Source organism: Rhinatrema bivittatum, chromosome 8 (genome assembly GCF_901001135.1).
Source record: "Rhinatrema bivittatum chromosome 8, aRhiBiv1.1, whole genome shotgun sequence".
Classification (NCBI taxonomy): Eukaryota; Metazoa; Chordata; class Amphibia; order Gymnophiona; family Rhinatrematidae; genus Rhinatrema; species Rhinatrema bivittatum.
In genome coordinates, this window is record NC_042622.1 from 141,215,408 (window position 1) to 141,242,210 (window position 26,803).

The 26,803-nt window shown below is 41.0% G+C and overlaps 1 protein-coding gene across 4 annotated transcripts in view; it reads right to left on the reverse strand.

Moving 5' to 3' along the window:
• Nucleotides 1–222: 222 nt before the first annotated feature.
• The window catches only part of FKBP15 (FKBP prolyl isomerase 15), a 191,840-nt gene continuing 165,259 nt past the window's right edge, over nucleotides 223–26,803 (reverse strand). For all 4 annotated transcript variants that reach the window (XM_029612643.1, XM_029612642.1, XM_029612644.1 and 1 more), the window contains 4 exons: nucleotides 22,143–22,250; nucleotides 9,571–10,379; nucleotides 8,245–8,356; nucleotides 223–603 (listed from right to left, as the gene is read on the reverse strand). In XM_029612643.1, coding sequence (XP_029468503.1) covers nucleotides 526–603; nucleotides 8,245–8,356; nucleotides 9,571–10,379; nucleotides 22,143–22,250 — 1,107 coding nt within the window. In that variant the 3' untranslated portion in view covers nucleotides 223–525. The remainder of the gene's footprint in view (nucleotides 604–8,244; nucleotides 8,357–9,570; nucleotides 10,380–22,142; nucleotides 22,251–26,803) is intronic.

Sequence of the window (26,803 nt, forward strand, 5' to 3'; positions counted from 1 at the left end):
TTAGACTGAACAATATTTTTCACCTGTCATAAACTTATATATGATTATATTGAGTGGCTAATAGCCAGATTGTTTTGGTGAAATATGATACCAGTTTAGAGAGGGAACAGAGAGAGAGGAAACGAGCATATAATTTGACACTGTTCTCTTTTGTTTTGATGAGGAGTAATAGCTTGCCAGGCTTTGAACTGTTCATAACATAGCTAGATGCACGCACTCTAATTAGTTATATAAATCTTATCCTTTATTTATTCTGGTTAAAAAATAACCTTCATATTAACAAACCAGTGGCATGAAATGTGCTTTACCACTACCCCTACTCTCTGAGATAATCAGAGAAGGTTCAGGCAGGCACTGCTGGGGTTTGACCGCATGGCCGTTCCATCACCACAACAGTCATTTGTGCCAAGGCCTGGGGCCACAGATATCTGCAAAAGGGAGGCTGCAAGCTTCGAGCCACAGCAGCCAGTAAGTGCAAAAGGTGCCCAAAACCCATGGGTGCCTTGCCAACAACTCCTTGAATCTTCAATTCAGCCAGTCCAGGTCATCCTCCTCCTCATCATCACCGAAGAGAGGAGCTGGAGGGGGTCGACCTTTCATACTCTAAGTGCAACAAAAAAAAAGCAGACATCAGTATGTAATATTTATTTGCTTTATAGATTGTAAGCTTCATGGAGCAATGGCTGTTTCTTATGTTTATTTGTACAGTACTGCATACATCTAGTAATGCTTTAGAATAAGTAGCAGTAGCAGTGTGCTATGACACCCTTTTATCCTCATAAGAGTGGTCCTTTGTACATTCTTTTTACATGTGAGAACTGTTCAGGAAAGCCGAAGGCTCTGACAGAAATACTTAAGTTGCAAAGACAGCAAGTTTGTTTACCTGTAGACAGCAGGATAAATTAGCCATAATGCATGGATGATGTCCTCTGACAGCACCGATACAGGCCAACTTTCAGAGCTCACTAAAGACTTTACTGAACATGCAAGGGGAGTTCCTACACACGCATGCTGCTTCATGAGCCCCTCACTTCCACAGCTAATTCAGCTTCCTGTCTGTGGAGGACCCTGTTTACAGGTAGGCAAACTTGCTTTGTCTGTTTATTAGCAGAAATGACTGAGCCATAGCATGTGGGAACTCCAAAGCAGAGGGTTGCAGGTGGAGCAATTACTGAATAATAACCCAGACCCCACCAGTGGAGGGTGGACTACTGGGAGAACAGGCTGTGCAGAACTACTTGTCTAAAGTTATGATAGATCCAGGACATGTTGAAACAGAAGTGGGATGTGAACAAATGACCAAATAGCAGCTTTACAAATGTCTTCAATAGAAGCAGCCCTGAGTTGAGCCACTGAAGTCACCATGGCTCTCACTTGATAAGCCTAGTTAGAAATCTGCAATCTGTAAGCCAGCCAACACAACAGTATGTGACAAAGTCTGCTAGCTAATTGGAAAAGGCAGTTGCCAAACAAACTCTAATCTATTAGAATCAAATAAACAGTTGAGAATCCTGACTGTGAGGTTGAGTCCTCTTCAAATAACATGTAAAGTCTCTCTTGCAGTTTACGTAGTAAACAGCCTGTTTCCCTTTGTGCACAAGTGGTCTTGGAAAGAACACTGGTAGTGCAATAGTACGATTAAATGTGGAATGCTGCTACTACTTTTGGAAGTAACTTGGTGTGAGTTTCTCAGAACCATCCCATTGCGAAAAATCTGAAGGTATAACAAATATGAAACTAGAGCCTATAGTTCACTTGTTCTTTGTGCCAAAGTGACTGCCATGAAAGCAACGCTTTCCAGGTGAGAAACGTCAAGCCCACCAAGTTGAGAGGCTCGAAAGGAGGCTTTGTGAATTCAATTAGGATTACACTGAGGTCTCAAGGAGCTTCATTAATCAGAGGCTTCTAATACCACAGTCCTTTTATAAATTTTAATACCAAAGGGTGGAGTAAGATCAGAGCTCCATCCACCTGCTGGTGATGCTCACAATAGTGTAGAGATGAACCTTGACTAAAGAGGCACTCAGATTAAGAGGAAGAATAGGCCACATGAGAAGGGATTCAGCTGGTTAGTCCCATACCAAGTCGAGAATCTCTTCCATTTGAAGATGCAGGATTTTCTGGTTGAAGGCTTTCTGACTGAAGTCAACATATCCTCTGCCTCTTTGGGAAGTGGAGAGGGAGAGACTATTGCAATGATAGTAGAGCCTGCTGCCTTCCTATGTGACAAAGGTCCGAGACATTTCCAGTAGGATCAGAGACTAAACTGACAGACCAAAGAGATATGGATACCACATTTGTCACAACCAGGCTGGTGTGATGATGATTACCTTTGCCTTGTCTTGAAGGGCCTTCTAGATAGTTTTGGCAATGAGGTATTGGTTGGTATGTATAGAGTGCACTGATGCTCCAGTCTAGCACAAAAGCATCAGGACTTGATATGCAGTTGCTCTGATGCATGGAGCAGAATCTTTCAACCTTTCTGCTATCTTCCCAGGAGAACAGGTCAATCACAAGCATTCCCCAGAGACTCAAGTTGTCTGCAACTCTTTGATCCAAGGACCACTCATGTAGTTACAACACTCTGCTGTGGTAATCTATCAACATATACAGGATTCCTGGAAGTTAGATTGCCTCAAGATAGGGGTTGTGATGGCCTGCTCAGGATCAGATTCAGAGAGCTTCATAGCAGAGGGTGCAAGAGCCTGTGCCCCCCTGTTTATGTAAATCATAGTCATTTGGTTGTCCATCTGGATCTAGATTCTCTTTTCTGAGAGAAAGTGAGAGAAAGCTTTTAGAGCATGGTAGATATCTCACAGCCCCAGAAGGTTGATTTACAAATGACTCTCCACTAGAGACCATAATCCTTGGGTCCATGCCACCCAACTCATGGGTGGAGGCATCAGTAGACAGGGCCATCTGATGAGATGGGATGCAGTGAGAGACCCAGTTTTAGAATTTCTAGCTTCCTCCATCACTTCAGGGGAACTCTTATCCTAGGTGTCACAGAAACTTGGTGGGATAATATTTGACAAAGCTGATCTCATTGATTTCAGATGCCCCACTGAAAGCCCTGCATATGCAGATTAATCTGAGGAATCACATGCACCACCACAGCCATGTGTCTGAGAAGGACTGACTTTGCAGATCCTTGGTTCTGCTGAAGAAGAGACCTTACCAGGCCCGACAGCGATGCAGCTCTTTCAAAGAGGTGAAATGCTTTTTCCTGAAGCAAGTCTATCCAGGATACTATCAACTGAATTCTTTGAGATGGAACCAGAGTTGACTTGGCAAAGTTGACCATGGACTATAGGGACTGAAGAAACTATATGTTCATCTTAAGGGACTCCAGAATGCTTGTCTGAGATGAACCCATCAACAATCAATTGTCCAGGTACATGGAATATGCAGACTCCTTGCTGATTAAGCTTTTTTAACCACAACTACAAGGAATTTTGCCAAGACCCTCAGGATGCAAATTATGCAAAGGACGCCAAATGCCTCTAATCTACACACACCCTAAAAATACTATGTAAACACCAAATCAACAAAAAGGGTGCAAATGTTTTTGTTGCTATATAGTTTATCCTGTATCTAATTAGAGAGACATGTGCCACCTATAAGGCTATGTCTTCACTCAAGATGTATATTGATTTTATTTTTTAGTAATTTTTTTATGCAATTTAAAAAGACAGTTTTATAAGAGATGCAAGAAAGTTCTTAAGATTTCTTGAACTTTGTAAAGCAATTTAAAGTCTGATTAAAGTGCAAAAGAATCCTTAAAACCCTCTCCAAGATTTATATTACTGATGGCTAGGGAGCATTAAACAAAGAATTTGGCTTAAAGACAGCCCAAGCAGCTTGAAATGATGTAAAAGTTCCCCGCCAATCACAACTTCATGTGCCCGACACTGGCAGCGTTTCGACAAACATGTCTGCTTCTGAGGCTAGAGAGAGTATGTTAAAGAGATCTCAGCACTTCCAACCCATCACCATGGTTTCAGTGATGCCAAGAGGCCAAAAGGGAACGTCTTGTACCAGCAATACACGTCCTTCACCATAAACCCGAGGATTGTCCGGCGGGCAGGATGAATGAGAATGTGCATATATGCATCTTTTAAATCTAGGCGTACACATTCAGTCCCTCATCTGGAGGGAGTTCATTGTGAACTTCTCCCAAACCAAGTCTGGTATAGGCCTCAATCCTTGACTTCTTGGGGATTAGGAAATACCAAGAATAGAATCCCTGGCCACATTCCTGAGAAGGGACAGGTTTGACTGCCTTCTGCTGAAGGAGTAACTCCACTTCCAGACTGAGAACAGTCAGAGCTGAAGACTGATATTCATCAAGCTGGAGAAGGCTAGAGAAGCATAAGCAGTAGCCATAGTCCACAATTCTCAGGACCACTGGTTCCTGGAGACAGGTGCCATTCCGGAAAGAAAGACTGCATCTCCTTCCCCCATTAGAAGTGGTGAGATGGGATTCAAGGAGTCAAATACTGGTGGCTGTCATTGCTGCTGCTGGGCCTTTGTTTGATATTTTTCCCTCTGCTGCCCCCTAGTGGGCAGCACTTATTGAAGCATGGGTGGGACATGATGGCATTGAAAAGAATGAAAGGGACGTCTTTAAAAAAAACAAAATAAAAGTACTGTCAGCAGGAAGGAGCAGGCCGATTCCCTGCTGCAGCTGACAATGACTGCAGGGTAGATTGTCTTCACCAGAACCACCGTCTCCTTTACCTTGTCACCAAATATGGTGTCTACTGTACAGGGCATATTTATTTACAAGATAGTTATTCTGGGCAATCCAATGTATTTGGCAGGTAACAAATGTACAAACAGAACATCCAATATCACACCTTAACATTACTCTACAATAGTTAAATATAAAAACTTATCACCAAACTACAGCCAGCTTCCCACATGTGTACAGCATAATACCACATTGCTTTCCTGCATTTCACTCAGTTACTCAACTAGTCACTACAATATACCCTTGTTTAAAATACTTTTTCCTGCTTTCTGAAAGATAGAAGCACTTAACTGCACAGGCCTGATGAATGGTTGGTACATCGAGCAAATTTCACCCCACTGATCTTAATGCTTATAGAAATTTAGCAATGAGCTAAAACAAATGGATTTGTCTTCATTTAGGGTACATTGGATCAAGGTCACAATCTTAAACTGAATTCTCCAATATATGAATAACCAGTGTAATCACTGCAAGACTGGAATAATATGGTCATAAAATCTGGACCCAATTAGAATTCCTGCAGCCCCATTTTGCATGATCTGCAGGCTTTTCAAGACAAATGCAGGTAATTCAACAGAGTGAATTATAGTAATCTAGCTTTAATAGTATCATGCAGGACCATGCAGAAATCAAAGGACAGGTATGGCTTTAATCTTCATAAGAGACCATTTTAAAAGCATAAAATGACTGTGTACATCTTCCTGGCAGCCATTTGCTCTTACCAGGCGAGCCTTTGAGTTCCAATGGCAGCGGCTAAAGGCCTGGCTGCTATATCAAAAGTTTCGTAGATGGCGTGAATCAGATTTTCACACATTCTTCTACTACTCGATGGAAGCCCATCTGTTCTGTGTCCGATTCTATCAAAGGCTTCAATTTCTGCACGCATTCAATGCAAATATTGGACCATGACCGGTTGCTGAGCTGTGACCCAGGTGCTCAGCATGGACTCTTCGAAGACCTTCTTCCTAAACACATCCAATACTTTTGGATCTTTCCCAGGAAGCATACTGGAGTTAGCATGAGTGCATTTAGCATGCCTCAACACCAATTTGACACCCACTGAGTGGTATAGCAGCTGGAATACCCTGAAACCTGGGGAGGCCTGAACTGTATACTTCAGGTTGAGCTTCCAGGTCACAGAAGGCATTAAGCTGGTGTCTGTCACATACTCTTCTGTAACTCTTGGAGGAGCATGTGTACCGGGACAGCTGTAGAGTCCACCAGAAGCTGAAGAAATTGAAGGAGCCCGAAGGCATCCGTTCTCTGTCCTTTTCTTTCTTGAAACTGATGGACAGTGCTTTTATTAGCTTATATAGAATACCCTGAATAGCAGATATCTGCAATAAAGAAAGTATGCTGAGAATGCCAGTAGAGGGTCTGAAGGAGTCCTCTGTAAAACCCTCCTCCTCCCTTGACCAAGGGGGAATGCAGAGGCAAGATTCTGCCAAGTAAGATGGTAAATGAGGAGAGAGAACTCCATTAGTGCAAGATGAAAACATCTGACAGAAACTCAAAACTCTGAATGGACTAAGCCTCTTCTTCAGATTCATGAAAAAACTCCCAAGGAAGAGAATCCACCACTTCAGGGTGAGAACTCATTCCCAGCAACAAACTCTTGTGGAGAACCAGCCTCCTGTATGGGACTTTGAGTGACCCAGCTGTGAGGAAAGATTTCCTCCCTCTTGGACAGGAGAAACTTCCAACCTCCCTCCTTTGTTTGCAGGGCTTGAGAAGACAAAACGTCTTCATCAACTCCAATAGCAGGAATTCCACTGGCTGAGGAACGTTTTGCACTGGAGTTGGGAGAGAAAGAACTTCTTTAGAGACCCAGATCAGTGCTGGAAGAGCCAAGGAGGAACATGGCACTGTGACAACCATCCCAGCTGTGAAAGCAGTCAGCTCCGAGTCACTCTGTGCCAGTTGTGCCGATTCCTGCCAAACTGTACCAGGCTTAAAACCTTCAACATCTTAGTAGCAGGACTCTTGGGTTTCAGCACCAAAATGCTCTGATTTGATGAGAGTGAAGGCACCTTGATCAAGAATTACTGCACAAGAGATCAAAGGCACCCTGGTCAGTGCTGGGTCTTGATAAAATAAGTAGCTCCGTACTACGGGTGCCTTCCGTGCCATGAAGGACAAAGGCACCTGCATCAATGAGGCTATTTCTTATCTCATTGTTGATGAGGGCCTCGCTTTGACAGAGCCCTGGGCCATCGATGCCAACTTCCTCTTTGGTGCTGCAGGAGATGGTGTTGGAGGGAGCCATCACATTATTTAGGTGCTGCTCTCAGTGCCACTGTTGGCTTCTGCGTTGCGCTCAACCCTTGTCAGATCGTGAACAGGAGCCATAGGGTGACAGGAGGGAGCCTTCCCATTTTTGAGGGAATGAAAGGGGGCTCGATCTCTTGTGATGAAATCCTGTTGGCGCCTTGCTCCTGGATGAGAAGTGATTCTGCTGCTCAGCCTCACACTGAAGTTTTGGCCCTTTATTTGTCAGAGTCTTTAAAAGCGCTTCTGTCTTTCAGGTGCAGTATTGCTATGCTCTGAGTCATCTGACCATAGGTGGAAGAATTGTGGTCTGAGCTCTGGCAATGGTAACCACAGCAAGCCTATCTGTGATGGACATCTGGCAACCACAAATGCAGGATTTGAAGCCACTAATTGTGATCTTCTTGGCCTTTGGAATTTCCATTTGTTTTTAAGAACCAAAAAATACTGTTGCGGGGCTGCCAAAAGTAGTGGCAAAAAAATAGAGAGATGCGATAAGGCAGGAAAAAAAAAAGACCAAGACGGAGGCTCACAAGGCAGCATGTGCATGTTAGAACTCCTGTGTATGCTCTGTAAAGTCTTTATTGAGCTACGAGAGCTAGGTCCATCTGCACTGCTGGATGATGTCACTCATGCGTTATGGCTAATTCATACCTACTTGTCGACAGAAATAAAAAGGATGGCCAAAAAGAGAAATACTGTAGTATATACATATAGAACCTTCCTGGGCCCTCCTACAGTCACATGCCCTATGCAATGTTACCAGTTTCTTACCCTGGATTTAGACTGAATCCACTTCTGAGTAACAGGCATGCAGTAGTCACTTTATATGTATTTGTATGATGCCTGTTTGTGGGTCTGATTAGAATTAGCACAGCAGCACCCTCCCCCATCCTGATTATTTTTTATAATGATGGGAGATGCAAAGTCACAAAGCTCTTTCAAGTTCTTAGCCATTAACATGTTCTCAGAAATACAAAGAGTCAGAAGCATAAAGTGCAGTGCTGATATTATTAATGATCTCATTTACTGTATATTGCTCAACCAGTTTGTTAATAGTACTACTTTAAGAGGGTAGCAGCTTTTTCAGGCATTCAACCAGTATATCCTGAACCCCACAGTCTGGGTTCATGGTAACGTACGAAGTCCCAGAGAGCCTATACTTTAGTGTTAAGTCTCATATCAAAAGAAGTTGCAAAAAACAGAAAGCATAGAGACCATACCACATCGTCTTCCTCCTCCTCCTCCTCTTGTTTGGAAGTTGCTTCTAGCTTTAGTGGTTTAGGCACTGCCATTTTAAACAAATCCTCACTGTCTCTTTCATCCTCACGAACACTAAAGAAATGTGCAAAACAGGTGAAACGCAGTGTTTAGCATCATTATAAATGAGACAGGCTGAATGATTTGAGGTTCATTATCTGTGATCCAGTGGGGCATAAATCATCACGTCTTGATCACATCATGAAAGCATCATTCAAGAAAAAGCTCAAAACCTTAGAATTGTGACCCACAATTCGGCAAAGTTGCTTACCTGTAACAGATGTTCTCCAAGGACAGCAGGATGTCACACATGGGTGACATTTTCCATGCTGGGCTCCATGTCATCCATGCATGAGGACTGCTGTCCTTCTTGTCCTCAGAGAATGACTGAACTGCTGATCACAATTAGCAGATCAAGTCGTGGCTGCCTGCATTGTAACCTATATTCTAAATACACCAGGGCATTGCATAAGCCAATGGCCCCCATCTCTATCATACAGCACAAGTGGCTAACAACGTTTCAGTGAAGAAAGGCATCATCAAATGGAACCTGAAGGTGAAGGGATGGGGTGCATGAGTTCCACGATTAGGGGACAACAAGGGAACCCAAAGTGAGCTTAGAAGACAAAAGGAGCAGAGCAGTAAGAGGTCTCTGTTAAGCATAGTGCATAAAGCTGAGATGGAGGAAGGAGCAAAGATGTGCAAGAACATGAAAGGTAAGGAGAAGCTTTGGAGGAATTGCAAATGGGCAAAATGGGAGATGAAGAAAGTGGAAGAGAGGTGGTTTTAAGAGTCCAACATGAATGGAACAAGATGTGAATTGCAGACTTGTGTGAGGAAAGAGAATGGTAGCAGCAGATCTTGTCTGCATGATAAATGAATGCGGATAATGCTTCAGCCACCACTGGGAATCAGGGACAGTCTTCCCAACAGGCTAGCCCAGTGTCAGCAATGTTAAGAGAAGGAAGCTCCAGTACCCACACCACTGCAGGGCCTAGTGTACTACATATCACTGGAGGAGGATACTCCCCTTCAGGACTTGCTGCAACTTCAGACAGGGAGGAGCCCCCTCCAAGCCAGCCACAACTCGGGAGGTGAGAGGGGTGGGAAAGGGTATTCTCAAGCCCACATCCTGTTTGCCTTATAAATTATTAAGACCAGATGGCCAGGGCTGTACCATGTGTTATGACTGTGAGCAAAGTTTTATACCCTTTAAGGCAAATGTCTCATTTTTACACTCCTGGCAATGCATTACTATAATCTGTTACATTTCAGTCTTATCAGCTTACCTGGAGTTATCTGACTTGGGAATGGAATGCTGGCCTGCCTTTGATTCTGAGAAGCTTCCACCCTCATTTACATTTGCCTCTGCTGGGTCCAGCATTATCACATCCAGCAAATTTCTGTCTCCCTCAGAGGCAGGCTCTACGGCATCATCCTTACTTGCCAGTGGAAGAGTTGTCACCTGTTCTACTTTTGTTGCCTCACTTTCCACCTGATCCTTTTTTTCATGGTTTCCCATCAGTTTCTCTGCACTTCTTATTTCCCCTGCAGTGGTCTCTATTATGCTTCCTTTCTCAATCACTGCTTCTGCTATTGTTGCTGTATTTTCTTCTTTCTGTTCTGCCCTGTTTTCAGTAGGCACCTCACTATGCTCAGACAGTACAATGTATAAAGCCTCCTCTACTTGTGCTGGAATTATTGGCCCTTGGTCTGCAGCGGTTAACTGAGTAAAGGATTCTGGGGTTTCTTGGGATGTAGTCAGAATTGTTTTGTTGGTGGCTGACTCTTCCTCGTGCACTTTTGAGCTCGTCTTTGTAACATGCTCTTCCTCCTGACCCTTAAGATTATTTCCCTCCAATTCACATACAGTACTAGACTGTTCCAGGTCTTCCGGTTCCTTGTGGTGCTCACTATTCTGTGTTTGAATGTTGCTGGCAATAGCCTGTGGCTCTTCCTTCACTTTAGATGAGATCTCCTGCTGTATCCCTTCAGCATTTTCTCCCATCACTTTCCCATCCGTCTCTTCCTCTTCTTCACTGCTGCTTTCTTGCTTCTCCTGCTCTGCCTGCCTGCTCAGGAGCTGGAGGGTTACAGTCTGAGGAAGAGAAGAAAAAGTGAAGGAGTTCAGCTGGGAAAACAAGATCACAAGGTAGTTTTATAGGGACAGATTTTTATTAACCTATAATGTAATGAGAAAAGAAGCACCATTATCTAAGGAAATACCTCATGTGTTCTACTCTTGTGAGCTGAAGATTAAAGTCAGGAGTAAAAAAATTTAAGTCTGCTGAAAAGCTACAGGGAGGTCAAACACTTCACTTCAAAAAAATGCATGAAAAAGTTGAACTAGACTAGACCAGGCCCATGGGCCAAATCTGGTTTGTCCTTAACTTTCCTCTGTTTTTTTTTCTTTTTTTAAAGCAGTAGGTGCTGGCCGCGGAGTCACTGCAGTCTGCCCAAGTTCAAAGACCCAAAATGCAATGGCGTATCTAAAGTATTTGGCACCTGGGGCGATACTTCCTTTGGCACCTCCATATCTAATTGTAAAATTTAAACACACAGCTAGGCAAACCTTACAGCCCTTGCACCCCTCCAGACTTCTACATACACAATTAAGTTATGCATTTTTATTAACAGATTTTACATGACAGAGCAAAATACAGTTTTCTGAAGTAAAAATATTACTTACAACATGCATATTATATTTACATGCAGTTAAGGAAAGCAGTGAAGAGGCAGTGAAACACTTTTTGACATACACACAGAAGTCATTCTTGTTCTCCTAAGTTTTTTTTTATTTTTTTGATCATAAGCAGCATTTTTTTTTTATTTATCATTTTTATTAAGGTTTTTCAGTTAATAACAACATAGAACAAGAGCAGAGTTACATACACTGCCAGAGAATATTATTAAACATACCATCACATCAGATACGGTTACATAGATATTCTTGTACAGACGGCTAGGAACAGATGTTTAGTAGAATGTAATATCAAGAATGCCAATAACAGTTATAATACATGTAACATTAGGTATTTACAGTATGTCATAACTTTATACCTAAACCTTTCAGTTTAGCATTTTCCCCCTCCCTATTCTCCCCCGTCCTCATCCCTTCCTTTCTCCCTGCCCCCCCCCCCCCCGCTCTAGAGCCCGTATCCCTAATTTTATGTATTGTATGGGTTGGCTTATTAGCAGGTTTGGTATTGGTTGAATCCTTGAGTCTTCAATTTGTCGGTCATTGGGTTCTGATAGCATAAGAGTTAACCCACATCACGTCATCCCTTAGAATGAGTGTTGGAGCTATGTTAGATAATCAGGATGATTAGAATCTTAATAAGGTATTAGCTATCTGTCAGGCTCAAAGTTGGGGGAGACCGTTCTTGAGATCATCCAGTAGGGCAGTGTGAAAAGGTAGCCAGGTTAAGCGCGTTGTCTCTGTTTAGCCGAAGAAGTTGTGGCAGACATATATTCCATAGTTATTTGCTTAATCATTTTCTTTTCCCAGACCCCATAGGTGGGAGGACTTGGGCCTATCCAACACGCCAGGATAGATTGCTTCGCTGCTAGTCTAGCCTTGGTTATTAACAGGTTCGTGACCACTGGCCAGATGGTGGCACCCACCCAGACCCTTCCAAATATCCAAAAATGAATATCTAGGGATATTGTAGTCAAAGTAATAGTAGAGAGTTTCTGAGTCAGAAATTGCCAGAAAATCTGTATTTCTGGGCAAGTCCAGAAACTGTGTAGGTAGTCATTGGCATTTAGGGTACACTTATCACATATTGGAGATATGTCTCTATTCCATTTGGAAGCTGTGGCATATATAGTTGCCAAATGAATTTGTATTGTATTTCCCTTAGTAAAATATTCTCGGATTCCTTCGGAATTTGTAAAACGAACTTTTGTATCTCTGAGGGCGATAGTTCTATATTGGTCCACCTAGACCAGCAACGTATATGAAGGTAGGGATGTCTCCAATAGCTTTCTAGCAAAAGAAGCACAGGATTGTTTTTGAGCGTTAAACTGAAAAAGGGAGGAAAGAGCCTTGTTTTCTCCCAATGTCGGGGTTTCTGTTAATAAGTGGTCTAGAACGGGTAGATGTGAATCGGTTATTTACTCTTTCGGATAGTAGAAAGACTAGGGGGCACTCCATGAAGTTAGCATGGGGCACATTTAAAACTAATCGGAGAAAGTTCTTTTTTACTCAATGCACAATTAAACTCTGGAATTTGTTGCCAGAGAATGTGGTTAGTGCAGTTAGTATAGCTGTGTTTAAAAAAAGGATTGGATAAGTTCTTGGAGGAGAAGTCCATTACCTGCTATTAAGTTCACTTAGAGAATAGCCACTGCCATTAGCAATGGTTACATGGAATAGACTTAGTTTTTGGGTACTTGCCAGGTTCTTATGGCCTGGATTGGCCACTGTTGGAAACAGGATGCTGGGCTTGATGGACCCTTGGTCTGACCCAGTATGGCATTTTCTTATGTTCTTAAGTTGGTAATGTAATGGCGTAACTGCAAATATGCAAAGAAGTCAAAACGAGGGATTTGGTATGTTTGCAACTCTGCACAGCTGACCATTGTTATCGGATTTGGCCCAAAAACTTGATCCAGGTGGATCAAGCCAAGACGTTTCCATCGTAGGAACACTCCCCGAGAGCATCCTGGAGGGAAGATGGAATTATCACAGATGTCTATGAGGAAGGTGTTTTGTCTTAAGACCCAATTTTTTACAAAGCACTGTCCATGTCTTTCAGCAGGCGTGTAGAATAGTGAATGCTGAAGATAGAGAAGGTATCTATTTGTCTGAACATTGGAGTAAAGCTGAAAGGGAGAAGCCTCCTAACCAGGTTCTAAGGTGATCATATAGAGAAAAGATAGACAATTTAAAGAGCCAATCGTAGATAATACGCAACATGCAAGCAAGATTAAAATGTCGCAGGTCTGGACACCTCAGGCCTCCTTGAGACCAGGAGGCCTGAAGTACATGGATGGGGAAGTCTGGCATTTTTCCCCCTCCATAAGAATTTTGAGAATTCTCTCTCAACAGCTCAAATGTCTTTATGGAGGAGCCATATGGGCGCCATTTGGAAGAGGTAAAGCTATTTAGGAAGTTCAATCATTTTTAATAAATGAATTCTGCCTGTTAAAGTGGAAGATTCATCCATCTTTGAATGTTATTTTGTAGTGCTTTATATAATGGTTGTACATTTGCCTTGTAAAATTGAGTAGTATATGCAGAGGGATGAGAATACCTAAATATTTCATTGTTGACGAAACCCATTTTAGAGGAAAGGGACCCAACCAGGTTTGACAAAGTTGTCCTGTCACATCTAACGCTTCCGATTTGTCCTGGTTAATTTTTAGACCTGCAAAGCTGCCAAAAGACGATTGGTGGTTTAAGACTTGTTGTAGGGAGCAGGTGGGGTTCGTCAAATATATGAGGATGTCGTCTGCAAAAGCAGCTATCTTAAAGGATGTGGTCTTTAACTCCAGTTCATGAATGGAAGCATTGTCGGCTATTTTCCGAAGGAGTGGGTCTATGGATAGAAGATAGAGAAGCAGAGACAGTGGGCAGCCCTGTCTAACTCCTCGTCCCACCAGGAAGGGATCAGATCTACTTCCATTAGCTAGAATATATGATTTAGGGGAGTTATACAAAAGAGCAACGATATTAACGAAATCTCCCAAAAGACCAAATCTGCCCATAACCGAAAACATATAAGGCCATGAAACTCTGTTGAAAGCTTTTTCGGAGTCGAAACTGATCGCCAAGGCTGGGATATCCTTTTTTATAGAACACTGTATGGCTGTGATGAATTTTATGATATGGGACCCAGCTGACCTGCCTTTGACAAAGCCCACCTGATGATGTGAAATGATAGAGGGAAGAATAAGATTCAAACGGTTTGCTAATACTTTGGCAAAGAGTTTAAGATTGCAATTTAATAAAGAAATTGGGTGATAGAAAGCAGGGAGAGAAGCATCCTTCCCGGGATTTGGTAGAACAGTAATGTTGGCATCGGTGAAGTTTTCAGGAAAGCTCCCCTTCGATAGGGCCTGCTGGTAAAAAGCTTGTAAAGGAGCTACCAGTTTTTCTTTCAAGATTATGGCTTAAAATATTTTCTTTATATAGTATGGAATCTTGAAAGGTGGGTAAAACACTGATTTTTATTTTATGATATTCATAAACTATTGTGACATTAAATACGTATTGATGGATTGGTTACATGTTACAATACCTTAATCTAAAATAGTTTTGAAAAGTTATAATACATGATCATTCTATAGACTGTACTTATTATATATTAACCCATTACCTTCCTTTCTGTATTCTGACACCTGAGTAATTTAAAAGTTAGTTTATAACCAAAAACCTATATAAAAGGAACCTACTGTAATATCAATGTAAGAATTTTACTGAAACAAAACCATTTCAATTTTGGGATTATGACACCTCAGCTCTGAATATGAATTGGTCACAAATTAATTTTACATTTCAAAGTATTTTTCAACATATCCATACTGCATTGCCAATCACAAACTGATATAAATCATCACTTTCTAAACCTGCTGTCAAAGAAAAAGCCACAAGTTTGAAGTATACAACTATATTGACTCCAATATCGAACTATTCAATTGCTCCTGCAATGGTAATAAAATTCATGCCCTTCTATTCAACTTTATAGTTATTGGACTCAATTCACGCTGAAGCCATGCTTGCTACAGTTACAGATGAGGTTGACTGTTTTTCCTTTGAACCTACAACAGATAGGACATGCCTGAACTCCACTAAATGACTCCTCAAGGTCTAGCAATGGATAAGCCTCAGTTCCCTCAACACAAAAGGGGTTACCTGATAAACTATTTCTATTCTTATTCATAAACTATAGTTAAGCACTGCCCTTCTTCATTCTGACTTTCTTTCATAGTTAATGCCTTTTTTAATCTGTCGTTCCAGAATACCTTAATTAATGAACTCTCTTACTTTCTCAAGCCAGCTAAATATTTCCGGCAATCCAGGCAGAATACCAAGATTTCACAGTACTGCTCCTCCAAACTACTAATAGTGTTGTAGGCTGCTTGTCTGACAGCCATCCCTGTTTCCTATAAACAAGAATTTAGTCCTGCTTAAAGCTTCTGCTTCCGCTATCATCACTCAGAATTCACTCTTTACAAGTACCAAGCTGATCAGTCATCACAGTTGTCTATTTTTCTAATCACCCGCCTTCAAACTTCCTGACTCCATTGAGTCATTTGACTGTGAATGCTAAGTCTATGCTGATTTTATCAATCTGCTTCACTTTAATCCATATTCAATATGCATTTAGACAGCCAAACTGTAAATCTGTTTATGACATTTCACTTTCTTATTTCTATAACCAACTAGTATCAATATTTCCTACTGCAATCCCTTGACTATATTACACAAGATATTGATCACATGGTTTAATAATGTTATTATGCTAAAGTATCTTTATTTCTTGTCTAATATTTTCTATATTTATAATTCACTGAACAAAAGGGAGTGTGAAACTGAATTAATTGTTAAAAGATAAATGAATTAACATATACATCACAGATTGCTGTTCTAAATCTTATTCCTACTTAGCAAGTGTATGTTCAGCAATCAATCCCTTATTAGAATTTTTGGAATTCACACATTTTAGCAATAATTAGTTAAGAAAAACCCACTCAGAATATAAGATTTACATGTAGAAAAACAGCATACAACTTTTTTTTTTATGATTACTCATATCTTTTTATATTTCATGTATAAGTTTAGAAACAGATTTTTCACTCAGAGACCACTTCGGACTAGAAATTTTGTTTTTGTTAGAAAAATAGTCCTATGAATAATTTTATCTTTAACTTTTAACTTTTTGTTTTATACCAGACTACAATATGCGGTAGATTTTCCACTGTGCGCGTGCATGTCCACGCAATTCCTGGGGTGCACACAAGGATGCGCCGATTTTCTAACATGTGCGTGTCAGCACTCGCATGGTAGAAAATCCATGGGCTGCGCACCGGATTTTATAATCCGCGCGTGTATATGCGGGTGGCATGCGCAAGGGGGGGGGAACGGGACTTTTGCAATTTCTGCATGGTGACGCATTCCAGCCTTCCCCAGTTCCCTACCCCCCTACCTAAATTCCCCCTTCCCCTCTCCTCCCCACCCCCTAAACCGTACCTTTGTGGTGCGGGGTGGGGGTTTGTTTCACAACTTACTTCAGCTACCGAGCTGAAGTAAGTTGCGCACGCTGGCTGGCTGCCAGCGTGCGAGTCTTTGGGACAGAGAACGATGGTGCTGTCCCGGCCCACCCCGCCCAGAACACGGCCCCCCCCGGCCCGCCCCTTCAAAGAGGCCCGGCACTTATTTGCGTACCAGCGTTTACATGTGTGGCCGGGCCTCTTCGAAACTTCGCCTGGCGCGCGCACAAGGCCCGGCCATGTGCGTAAACACCGGATTTTACGTGCATAGGGCTTTGAAAATCCACCCTTTAGTGTACATTTAAATATGAGATTATTGGCAAGAGCTTATCCATTTAAAAGCATTTAAAAAAAAACCCCATGCAGAATATACACGGTTATTACTAGGCACAATGAAGTCAGATGATGAGAAATTAGTATGAGTCTTACATCATTCTCATTTAAGTTCAGCCATATCATCTTTAACCATTGGAATATCCTTCATTTATATTCACTATTTCATGCACAACCCACCACGGAGTTTTCCCGAAGTAAAATCATCCGAGACTTGGTGGTCAGGAGACATCAGGGACAATTTACCAGAAGTGGGACACTTCTCATGGGCATTGCAGTTTTTGTACCCAGCCAATAAAGGGTCCTAGTTGGCTTCCTCTGGGCACAGACAAGCTAATAAAACTTTTTGACAGAACAGACTGCCCATCTACATTTGTAGTATATTTTTTTTGTTGTGTCCTTGCAGGAAGCTTTACATTGGTAAAACGAAAAGAAAAATCAAGACTCGACCAACTGAGCATAAGAGTTGTATTAAAAATAAAAGGTTGGTTTCATTTGAATCATCTCAATATGGGAGTAATGTCATGTGTAAATACTTTAGGAATCCGTCCTCACTATTCCATGGTCAGTTGGTTCGTGTGTTTTCTGATATTTCACGTGTTACACAAGAAAGAAGGGTTTTAGTTTTGTATCGACAAGAGGCTATTTCTTAGGCTGTTCTTCTCTCTTCATTATCCCGTAAAATGTTTTATTAAATATATTACAGATTGTTTCATCTTTTTTGCTCCCGAGCAACTTAAAGCATTTTTGGATTCCAAGAAGCCATTATCGTCCTTCCCCAGTGTCAACCCAGAGAAGTTTGGGCATTGGTTAGAATGGTCTTATGCTATGCCTGTTTCTTTTCTTTCTTTTGTATATTTCTCCTCTTAGATTTCTGGATCCCCCTTAAGTTGTAGATTTTTGTATAGGACAATATCTAAGATAACTTTAATTATTATATGTTACTTTTTTCTTTTCCTGTTTTCTGTCTTTTGACCATGTATTTTTTATACAAAGTCAATTCTTTGATAAAATTGTGAAAATCTACAAATATGTTAAAAAAAAAAAAAAAAAAAAAAAAGCAGCTATATTTACACATTTGTGAACAATTTTGGATTTTTACTCTTAATACAGTTTCACCGTCGGGATTAAACTTGGACTTAGAGTGATATTTGATTATTTGAAAAATCATGAGGATTCATTATTTTGTAGCAATATAAAATGTCACACTAAACCTTTCACTTCCGGTTTTCCCCTCAGGCACCAAAGAGTTTTGAGACGCCGAACGGTGTGATTATCGCACCACCTAACAATATATTCTGCTGTAGGCTTATTGAAAATTTGTCTTGCACATTCAATGTTGCACAATAAATGATTGCGCGCTAAAAGAATTAATCAGATGACATCTTGTTCCATCTTCAGCCCCCTGACGCAGATCAGGAAATACGGCCAGTCTCGGAGCACTCTTGATTCACTAGATGGATTCTTACTAAACATCTCAAGATAAGTTGGAATTTTTATTTGCAATAAGAAAAAGACAAAAAAACCCCATAATGTGATTGCCTATGATTAATGGGAAGGCAAGGAAGGCATTCGGAGTGCCAGAAGGGCCTATTATGCGTGGCTAAAATCATTTAATCACACATTCTTAATGAGGGTTTTGTTTGAGGCTGTGTTTTGCATGCCTTCTTTTCCATGTCACAATTAGTGTTGGCGGGTTTACATTTAATCTTTGCCCTAACCTTCAGCTTTTTTGATTTTGCAGTAACTACCCTGACATGAATCTGGATATTTTCTACAAGCATAGAAAAGAAGATTTGCATTCAGACAACAACCAACAAGGACTGAACTTCACAATCTGGGTAAACAAATAAACGTGGGGATAGCTTGCTTATTGCGGCGGTTACTACCCTAAACCAATTAAGCCTGATACTTCACTTTGAATGCATATACAGCACTGCTCTCTGCTTCAACAGCAGGGGGAAATGTGGAAAAGAGGATTTACCCATCAAGGCACTGATTTGTGCAGTCTGGGTAAACAAGCATCGGGGTATCTTGCTTGATGTGGCGGTTACTACCCTTAACCATTAAGTCTTATGCTCACCTTTGATGCAACTCCAACATTACTCTCTGCATCAATGGCAGGGGGTGGCAGGAAATTTGAATCAAACAGTTACCAACAAGGGCCCTGAACTTGGTGGTTGATGAAACAGATAAGTATGGGAAAATAAGTGTGGGAGCTTGCTGGGCAGACTGGATGGGCAGATTGGTCTTTCTCTGCCGTCATTTCTATGTCTATGTTTCTATGATATTTACCCTTCACCCAGAAAAATTAAATCATCAATAGGTCTCACATCATTAAGTAAACTAAAGGCCTCAAAGATATGTTATCTCCTCTGTCCTACGATGGGTAAGGCCCAGTCTATCTATAGCTCTGAGGATAGACACCCCAGAACCAACCCAGGGCACAGGGGGTGGGGTGAGGGATTATAGTGTCACACTAAAAATGATGAAAAAGGGGGAATTGGTGTGCTGCCCTATTATAGGAATGACTTGTAAAAGAAAGCAGTGAAGAGGCAGTGAAAAACTTTGATATAACACAGTAGTCATTCTTGTTCTAAGATTTCAGTTTAGTTTGGTTTTTTTTAAATCATAGACAACTTTTATAATTACTAATAAGTATAATATTACAACATGACATCTGTGCTTCACCCTTGTGCTTGTTTTGATAGGCATAAAGACACTAAGTTAGATAGGGATGTTACGTTACCAGAAAGAACTGGGCTATAGCGTTATAGAAAAAGGCCAGAACCGACAAGGCCATGCTAACACTGCAGAACTCCAAGAAAACATTTACACACGAAGTGAGGATTAATTAGCATGGAAAGCAAGAGGAAATGACCATATGGCCATTCAGATTGTTTATAGTGAAAAAAACAAGCATAGAAATTGACAATTATATAACCCAGTTTAGAGGTAGAAAGAAATGAGTGTGAAATCTATAACACATCTTATTAACAGTCAAATCACTGAGGGGGAATTTATGCTGGTGCTTTGCATAGCACTCTGCCAGTCTCTCTCTCCTTAAGGTCTTATAATATTATTTTATAGCAATTAAATAAAAAGCTTTTCTCTACTGCTGTTGGCTCTAAGCATCTATTTCAGAGAAACACATCTCTGCCAAACAGAACAACCTGCAAAAAAAAAAAAAAAAAAGACAGTTGGAACCCATCTGGTATTAAGACTATTATAATGCATATTGGGTGTGGGCTTGGCCCTCGGAAAGCCATGAATAAACTCAATTGCAATTACAATATAGTAAACCTTCCACACCAAAACAGTACTAACTGCCAGCAATCAAAAAGTAACAATGCCATCTATGAAAAGGCAATATTGCAAATATTACATCAGGCTCCAGAACACCAATACATCTCCGATTAGGAAAACACAGAAATATCTTCGCTCAGTCACACATGCAGAACACAGCCTGCTCCTCATCAAATACAGCTGCTGCAATCTGAAGCTTTGACTGCAGCAGTAAGAGACAAACTGTGGTGAGCAAGATAGCACGGTTACGTCAGTCACTATCAAACTACCACAAAGCACCTTTTTATAATGGTGCTCACCAGGCCACTTTTACCTATGAGCCCCTTGTTATACTTCATACTGCAGCAGCTAACTGTGCAGCACAATCCTGGGCCCTGCTCTTGCTACTAGTTAGCTGCGCTTGCCATTGGCTTTAAAGTGAGCTCCCCCACTGCCAGAGATCTTCAAGTTAGCTGATTTCTGTGCTTACATTAAGGTGGTTGGTGGGAGTTGGGCCTTAACCTCAGGAGAACATATTGACTGGGGGGAAGTAGAGAAGGGTCCCTCCACAGCAGGAGAGCTGTGGGAACCAGCTTGTGCTTATGTGGCCAAACGGACTCCAGTCCCTTTGAAGAGGTGCTCTAATCAGGGAGAGGGAGGAATGGAGAGGAGGAGGGAACATGCTGCACTGGGGACTTAAAATAACCAAAAATCGATAAAATTGGAAAAAATGGTGAGAAAGGGAGACTTGGGAGGCAACTGGTGAGAGCGAAGGAGTGAGTGGAGAGAGAGGAGAAAGTGGGGAGTGGGGGGGCACACACAATGATTCACAACAATCTCAGGGTGACTGGAAATCAAAGGTTCCTAGGTATGGAGAGCAAGGTTTCCTTTTATCCTTAATTTTAAATATTGGGTCTTATTTAATGTGTCTGATGTTTTGAAATATTTTATTGGTGTTTGGAAATGTTTAGAAATTTTTATATAAGGCTTTACTTATTAGATGTTATTCTATTCATCAGCTGTTTTTGAAATATTATTCATTAGTAAGATTTTACTATTATTGTTTTATATTTCTTGATCTTGTTTGATGTTTTAGGAGGAAAAGTGATGGTTCTGTTTTTCCATTGTTACACTGCATACAGAGTCTGGCTTGTTGTGGTTTCCAGTTTAGTATATCTGCACATTTCTATTTATACTTTATGGTCTCTCTATTCTGTATTTGATAAGGATATGACTGTTTTGCTTGTGAGACAGAGGTGAGATATTCTGCTAGTATGTATTTTCTGTGAAGGGATCTAAAGCAGCCTGGTTTATTCTGTTTTCATATTATGAGGTGTGTTGGTGTTCTACAGCTTGATGTAATATTTGTAGCATTGCCTTTTCATAGGTAGGGTTGTTACTGTTTGATTGCTGGCAGTTAGTGATGTTTTGATATGAGGTTTACTATAATGTAATTGCAATTCAGTTTATTTATGGCTTCTTGAGAGCCAAGCCCCACACCCAATATGCATAACAGACCTAATTCCACATGGATTCCTAGTGTTTTTTGCAGGGTTTTCTTTGCCACCACAGCAGTGCATGTAAATATAATATACATGTTGTAACTGATATCCTTACCTCAGAAGACTGTACTTTGCCCTTTGTCATGTGAAATCTGTTAATATAAATGCATAACAAATGTGTATGCAGAAGTCTAGTGGTGAGGGTTGCAAGGCTATAAGATTGACCTAGCTGTGTATTTACATTTTAAAATTATATATAGGGGTACTATAGGAAGTATACATCCCGGGGCCTTTCACGTTGACATCGGGAACTTGGACAGGCTGCAAAGATTCTGCAGGCTGTACCTAATGCTTTAAAAAAAAAAAACAAAACCCTAAAAAAAAAACCCAAACCAAAAAAACACACAACAAAACCCTTAAGCAGGAAGAAATGTAAGGATGGACTGGATCTGGCCCACGAACCTTAGTTTTCCCACCATTGGCTTAGTGTGCCCCTTTCTCTGAAGAATTTTATAATCCAGTACCTTAATAGTGTTCATGACGATACTTAGTACTGCTCTGCCGCTGTACAATTCTTCCAGTTCAAACTCCTCCCGCAAATGCTGGAACACACTGTTCATGATCTTTTTCACCTGGGAAGGAAGAATCCACCAGAAGGTTTGCTCCAGGAACAGCTTAAGCAGCAATGACAGGTCAGGGCATTCAGCCTTTTCATTCACAACCTGGTTCCCCCTTATCCTTTTAAATGGTTCATATCCACGGGTAAGAAACTTTGCTATGAATCTTTAAAAACCTTATACTTAGACAACTGTTCCTCCTGGCCATCCACCAGGATAGCTATTTTAAAATGGTTAAAAGGTTTTTTGTTTGGGTTTTTTTAATAATTCTCTTTTTATTAAGCATTTCAATATTACAATATGAAACATGTCTCATTACATAATATAGGCAATCTTGTGTACAGTTTACATAATCCCAAGGAAAAATTAAAAAAAAACTAATGAACATTACTCGCCTCACAAGAACCATATACGGTAATTGGGGGACCATTTAAGGAAAAACAAAAAAGGTTATAGGCAACTTTAAATCAAAGGAGAGGTAGTTTTTTAAATTTACTTTCAGGCCCTTCTCAGCTACTATTACTTGACCCAAATTTACCTCAGCTTTATCTCTTAGGAAAGTTTCAAGGTGGTAAAATGGTTAAAAGGTCTGCCAGTGTTAGGGTTCCTTGAAAACGTTTTCCTATGAAGCTGTTATCACTGCACTGTGAAAAATCACACTGACCAGATTTGTAAAGGTTGCTGACATGTCAGAACATGATGAAATGTTAGAATATAGGACAAAAATCAAACAATACGTCGAGATCAGCCTTAAGTTTTGTTTTTGCCTTCTGGGCTCAATTTATAAGAAATCATATGACTTTCAAGAATTCCAGTTCATTAATATACATGAGATAAAATTATACTACTATCCCATTAAGAGGATGCTGTCTTAATGTCAATCAATTACAAAAATGTTATGAGAACTAGCTCACTGGTGCATAACTTGGATTTATTCTATTGCGTAAAGAATACTCAGAGACTGTTTCTGAATTGCCTTGCTGTTACGTTCGCACTCTCCTGGAATACTCCAATACTGTACCTAAAATAAATGAGCAGGCCTGCACCCATGCCCAGAGCCCACTTGTAATCAGGTGCCGCAGTTGCCTACCACTGGGGGACAGTGCTTCCGGGTGCAGGAAGGAAGGGAGGTTCACTGTCGTGGCACGCCCAATGCTGTTTTTCCCATCACTCTTCTTCCTCCACAGACCTCCACCCCCCCCTCAGCATTGCATCAGTGGAAGTCTGCCGGGAACTGCTGTCCCTGCAGTGACGTCGGCGGTGGGAGGAAGTTGAGGGGAGAGGTGGCATGCATTGATGAAGTCGCAGACACTTTAAAGGCAGCGTCGCCCTCTTTTCAATTGCACCTGCCTTTCCCATCCTCCCTCCCTGGAAAGCATCTGTTTGGTGCAGGTTTAGAATGATTATAGCCGAGGAACATATGTATTCATGTGTGCAAGACATGCATACCCCAAGGCCTTGGTTAGGCCTTGGGGTATGCATGGGCAGGGAGTTACATATCATTAAGCAGTTGGACTTGTGAGTCTCCTTGGTACTCTTAATGTTATATGTATAGTAGGACAGCAGCACATATTTAGTTTAGATGTGTTGGATGTATTGATTATACTGTCACAGCTGGGGGAGGGTAGCCGAGCCAGTAAGGGGTTTTATCACAGTAAGAATCATCATTATCACCAGGTACGGATAATGGCAGGGCATCAGTACACCTCGGGGGGCTTCCTTGCTTGGGGATACGGCAAGAGGCCACCTTGCTTGGATTCATGGTGGGCAGCTGAGACAGTGGGTAACCCGATTGGTTATGGCAATCTCCTCAGGTTCAGGTCATATTAGTTTTGATGTGTTGGTTAAGAAAGCTACAGCCTTTTTATTCCAATTCAATACTTATGTTTTAATTGTGTCATGCTTATATATATTGCATACTGTTTTAGATACAGGGGGTGGGGACACATAACGGGATGGCAAAGTATAGCAGCTGCTAGAGTTAAAGATCTTTTTTTCAGCTGCTGGTATGAAGTGTTTATTTTGGTTAAGCCACACCACCAGTCACACAATTATACTGCAGCAAGTTAACTATATGAATAGCCATAGCAGATAAGACATATGGACAAGCCTTCTTGTCCTCTACTGCACGTATACTAGAAGCAGGACCTTTGTTCTGGCTTAAGATCCTAACCTGCTGATGCTTGGTGGCTCCCTGTGAGAAAATATAAAGGTAGTCTTTCAGAATATGCCTGCATAATCAAAGACAAAAAAGCAAAACAAGCCACTAGCCTTTCATCAGCTGAGAATCCCTAAAGGAAGCCATTTTTCAGTTTTCAGAACAGTTGCATATCTTGTTGCAGGGGCACACAACCACCACAAATGCTCAGAACACAGGCCTATGGCTCAACTGCACAGCCATTTCACAAGATGCCCAGGCTCTTGCCTCCTGAATGCTGGGATAGGTGGAATCAGAATGCACTGCAAAGGGCTGCCACCTCAGGGGCATAGAGCAGTGCTTAAGGGTTTCTAATCCATTGAAGCCAGGCATACTCATGATGTCTGTCAATTTAAAAGAATTGTTGAGACCCGGCTGTTCAAACAGGCTCATTATAATCAGGTAACAGTTACTCCTTTGCTATATTTTACTCTGATTTTATCATGTAGTTCTGGCTTGGTTTCAGATTTCTTTTTTAGTCAACAGGTTTTATGTACTTGATTTGTAGAAAAGTTTTGTGATGTTTTATATCATTTTGTAGTGAGATTTATAGATTTTGTAAATTATTTTTTTATTTACATTTTTCATTGCTGAATTTTGCATTGTGTAAATTTTAATTCCATGTCTTCAGGTATGCTATAAATTAACCGATAAATAAGAAACATGATAGCGCCTAGCTTCCCCTAGGAGAAGCTCTCATAACATTATATCCTGCCACACTGCCCAGGCACTGTAAATTTTGGAGTGACCACGAATCCTGGGTGAAGCACTGAGAAAAGCTAGTAAACCTGTTACTATAGTACTGACAAAGAAATGCATTATGTATTGATATAAGCAAATCCTACAACTGTTAACATAAGAACAGCCATGTTGATATCAGACCAAGGTCCATTGAGTCCAGCATTCAATACAGGTCACAAGTACCTGGCAAATCTCATAAAATAGATCTGCTTCCTGTTACTCACTCCCAGAAATAGCAATAGCTTTCCTCAGTCTACCTGGCTAATAATTGTTTATGGACTTTTCCTCTAGGAACTTGTCCAAACCTCTTTTAAACCCAGCTACACTAGTCACCTTGACCATGTCCTCTGGCAACAGATTTCACAGCTTGATCGTGAATTTAGTGAAAAAGTACTTTCTACAATTTTGTTTTAAATATGTTAGTTTCTTGGTGTTCCGTTTTAGTGTTTCAAAGGGAAAATAACTGTTCCTTATATGTCACCCTACTCATAGTTTTATAAAACTACTATCATGATACCTCTCATCTGTCTCTTTTCCAAGCTGAACGGCCCAAGCCTGCATAGCCTTGATTTTTTTTTTTTTTGTCATCGTCTAGTTCTGCTTGTATTAATTTGCATACGTGAACTGTGTTTTGATATGTTGTATTTAAATTGTATATATGAAACATGATTTTATATATGTTGTAAGCTGCTTTGGGCTATTCTAGAGATCTGATATTGTGGGAAATATAGAAATAAGATTCAGGTTCAAAAACAGCATAGGCAGAAACAGAAAAAAAAATCTGGTCTTTTTTTAGTATGTGGATTAGTGAAAGATAATTGCTTATCTGTAGCAGAAGTTCTCAATGAGCCACACTAATGGATGAGATCTGCAACACCTGTTTGCTGCTCCTCAGTTGATTGTACAGATTTGTTAACTACTATTAGAGTAAGAGCAACTCCTAATGGGGAAGCAAAGGGGGAATATACATCATTGTATTGCTATATGAGAACACTTGCTTGGATGACAAGCAGTTACAATGAGCCTGGAGCATGCTAAAGTGGCTGTCACCCAGAAAAGCAGCCAGATCAAGTACCTTTGCTCACAAGAGGCAAGGTGGCGGCATTCATTAGCTGGGTTAAAACCATACTGATATCCCATGACAGAGGGGGGACTTTATAGGAAGCTTCAAGTAAAATAAACCACACACATCTGACTAGAGGAGTAGAAATTGGGCTCCCTCCTACAAAGTGGTGGTATATATGCTTAACTGCAACAAGGTGGACCCTAACAAAATCATTTTTTAAATCTGACTCAGAGGTTGAAGGTACCTCAGTAGATTTTGTGTGGAGCAAGGAAAAGGATCTAATCTTACACCAGATGGTAAACCTCCTTATGACCATCTGGTAGATGCCATTCTAGAAGTCAGGAGGTGCAGAGATACTTCCAACCCTCCAAGGCCACTAATTACTACCCTTGGTCCTTAGTTGTTAGACTTGTAGAAAATCCTAGTCTGATGGATTCTACGATGGTCTTCTCCAATAGGAGGGGGACTCATCATCTTTCTTGGCCAATATGAGACATCTTTCTGAGTTTTATCAAGGTTTTGGCTACAGAGGTATGGGAGGATGTGTGTATAGTTAAGCAGCCC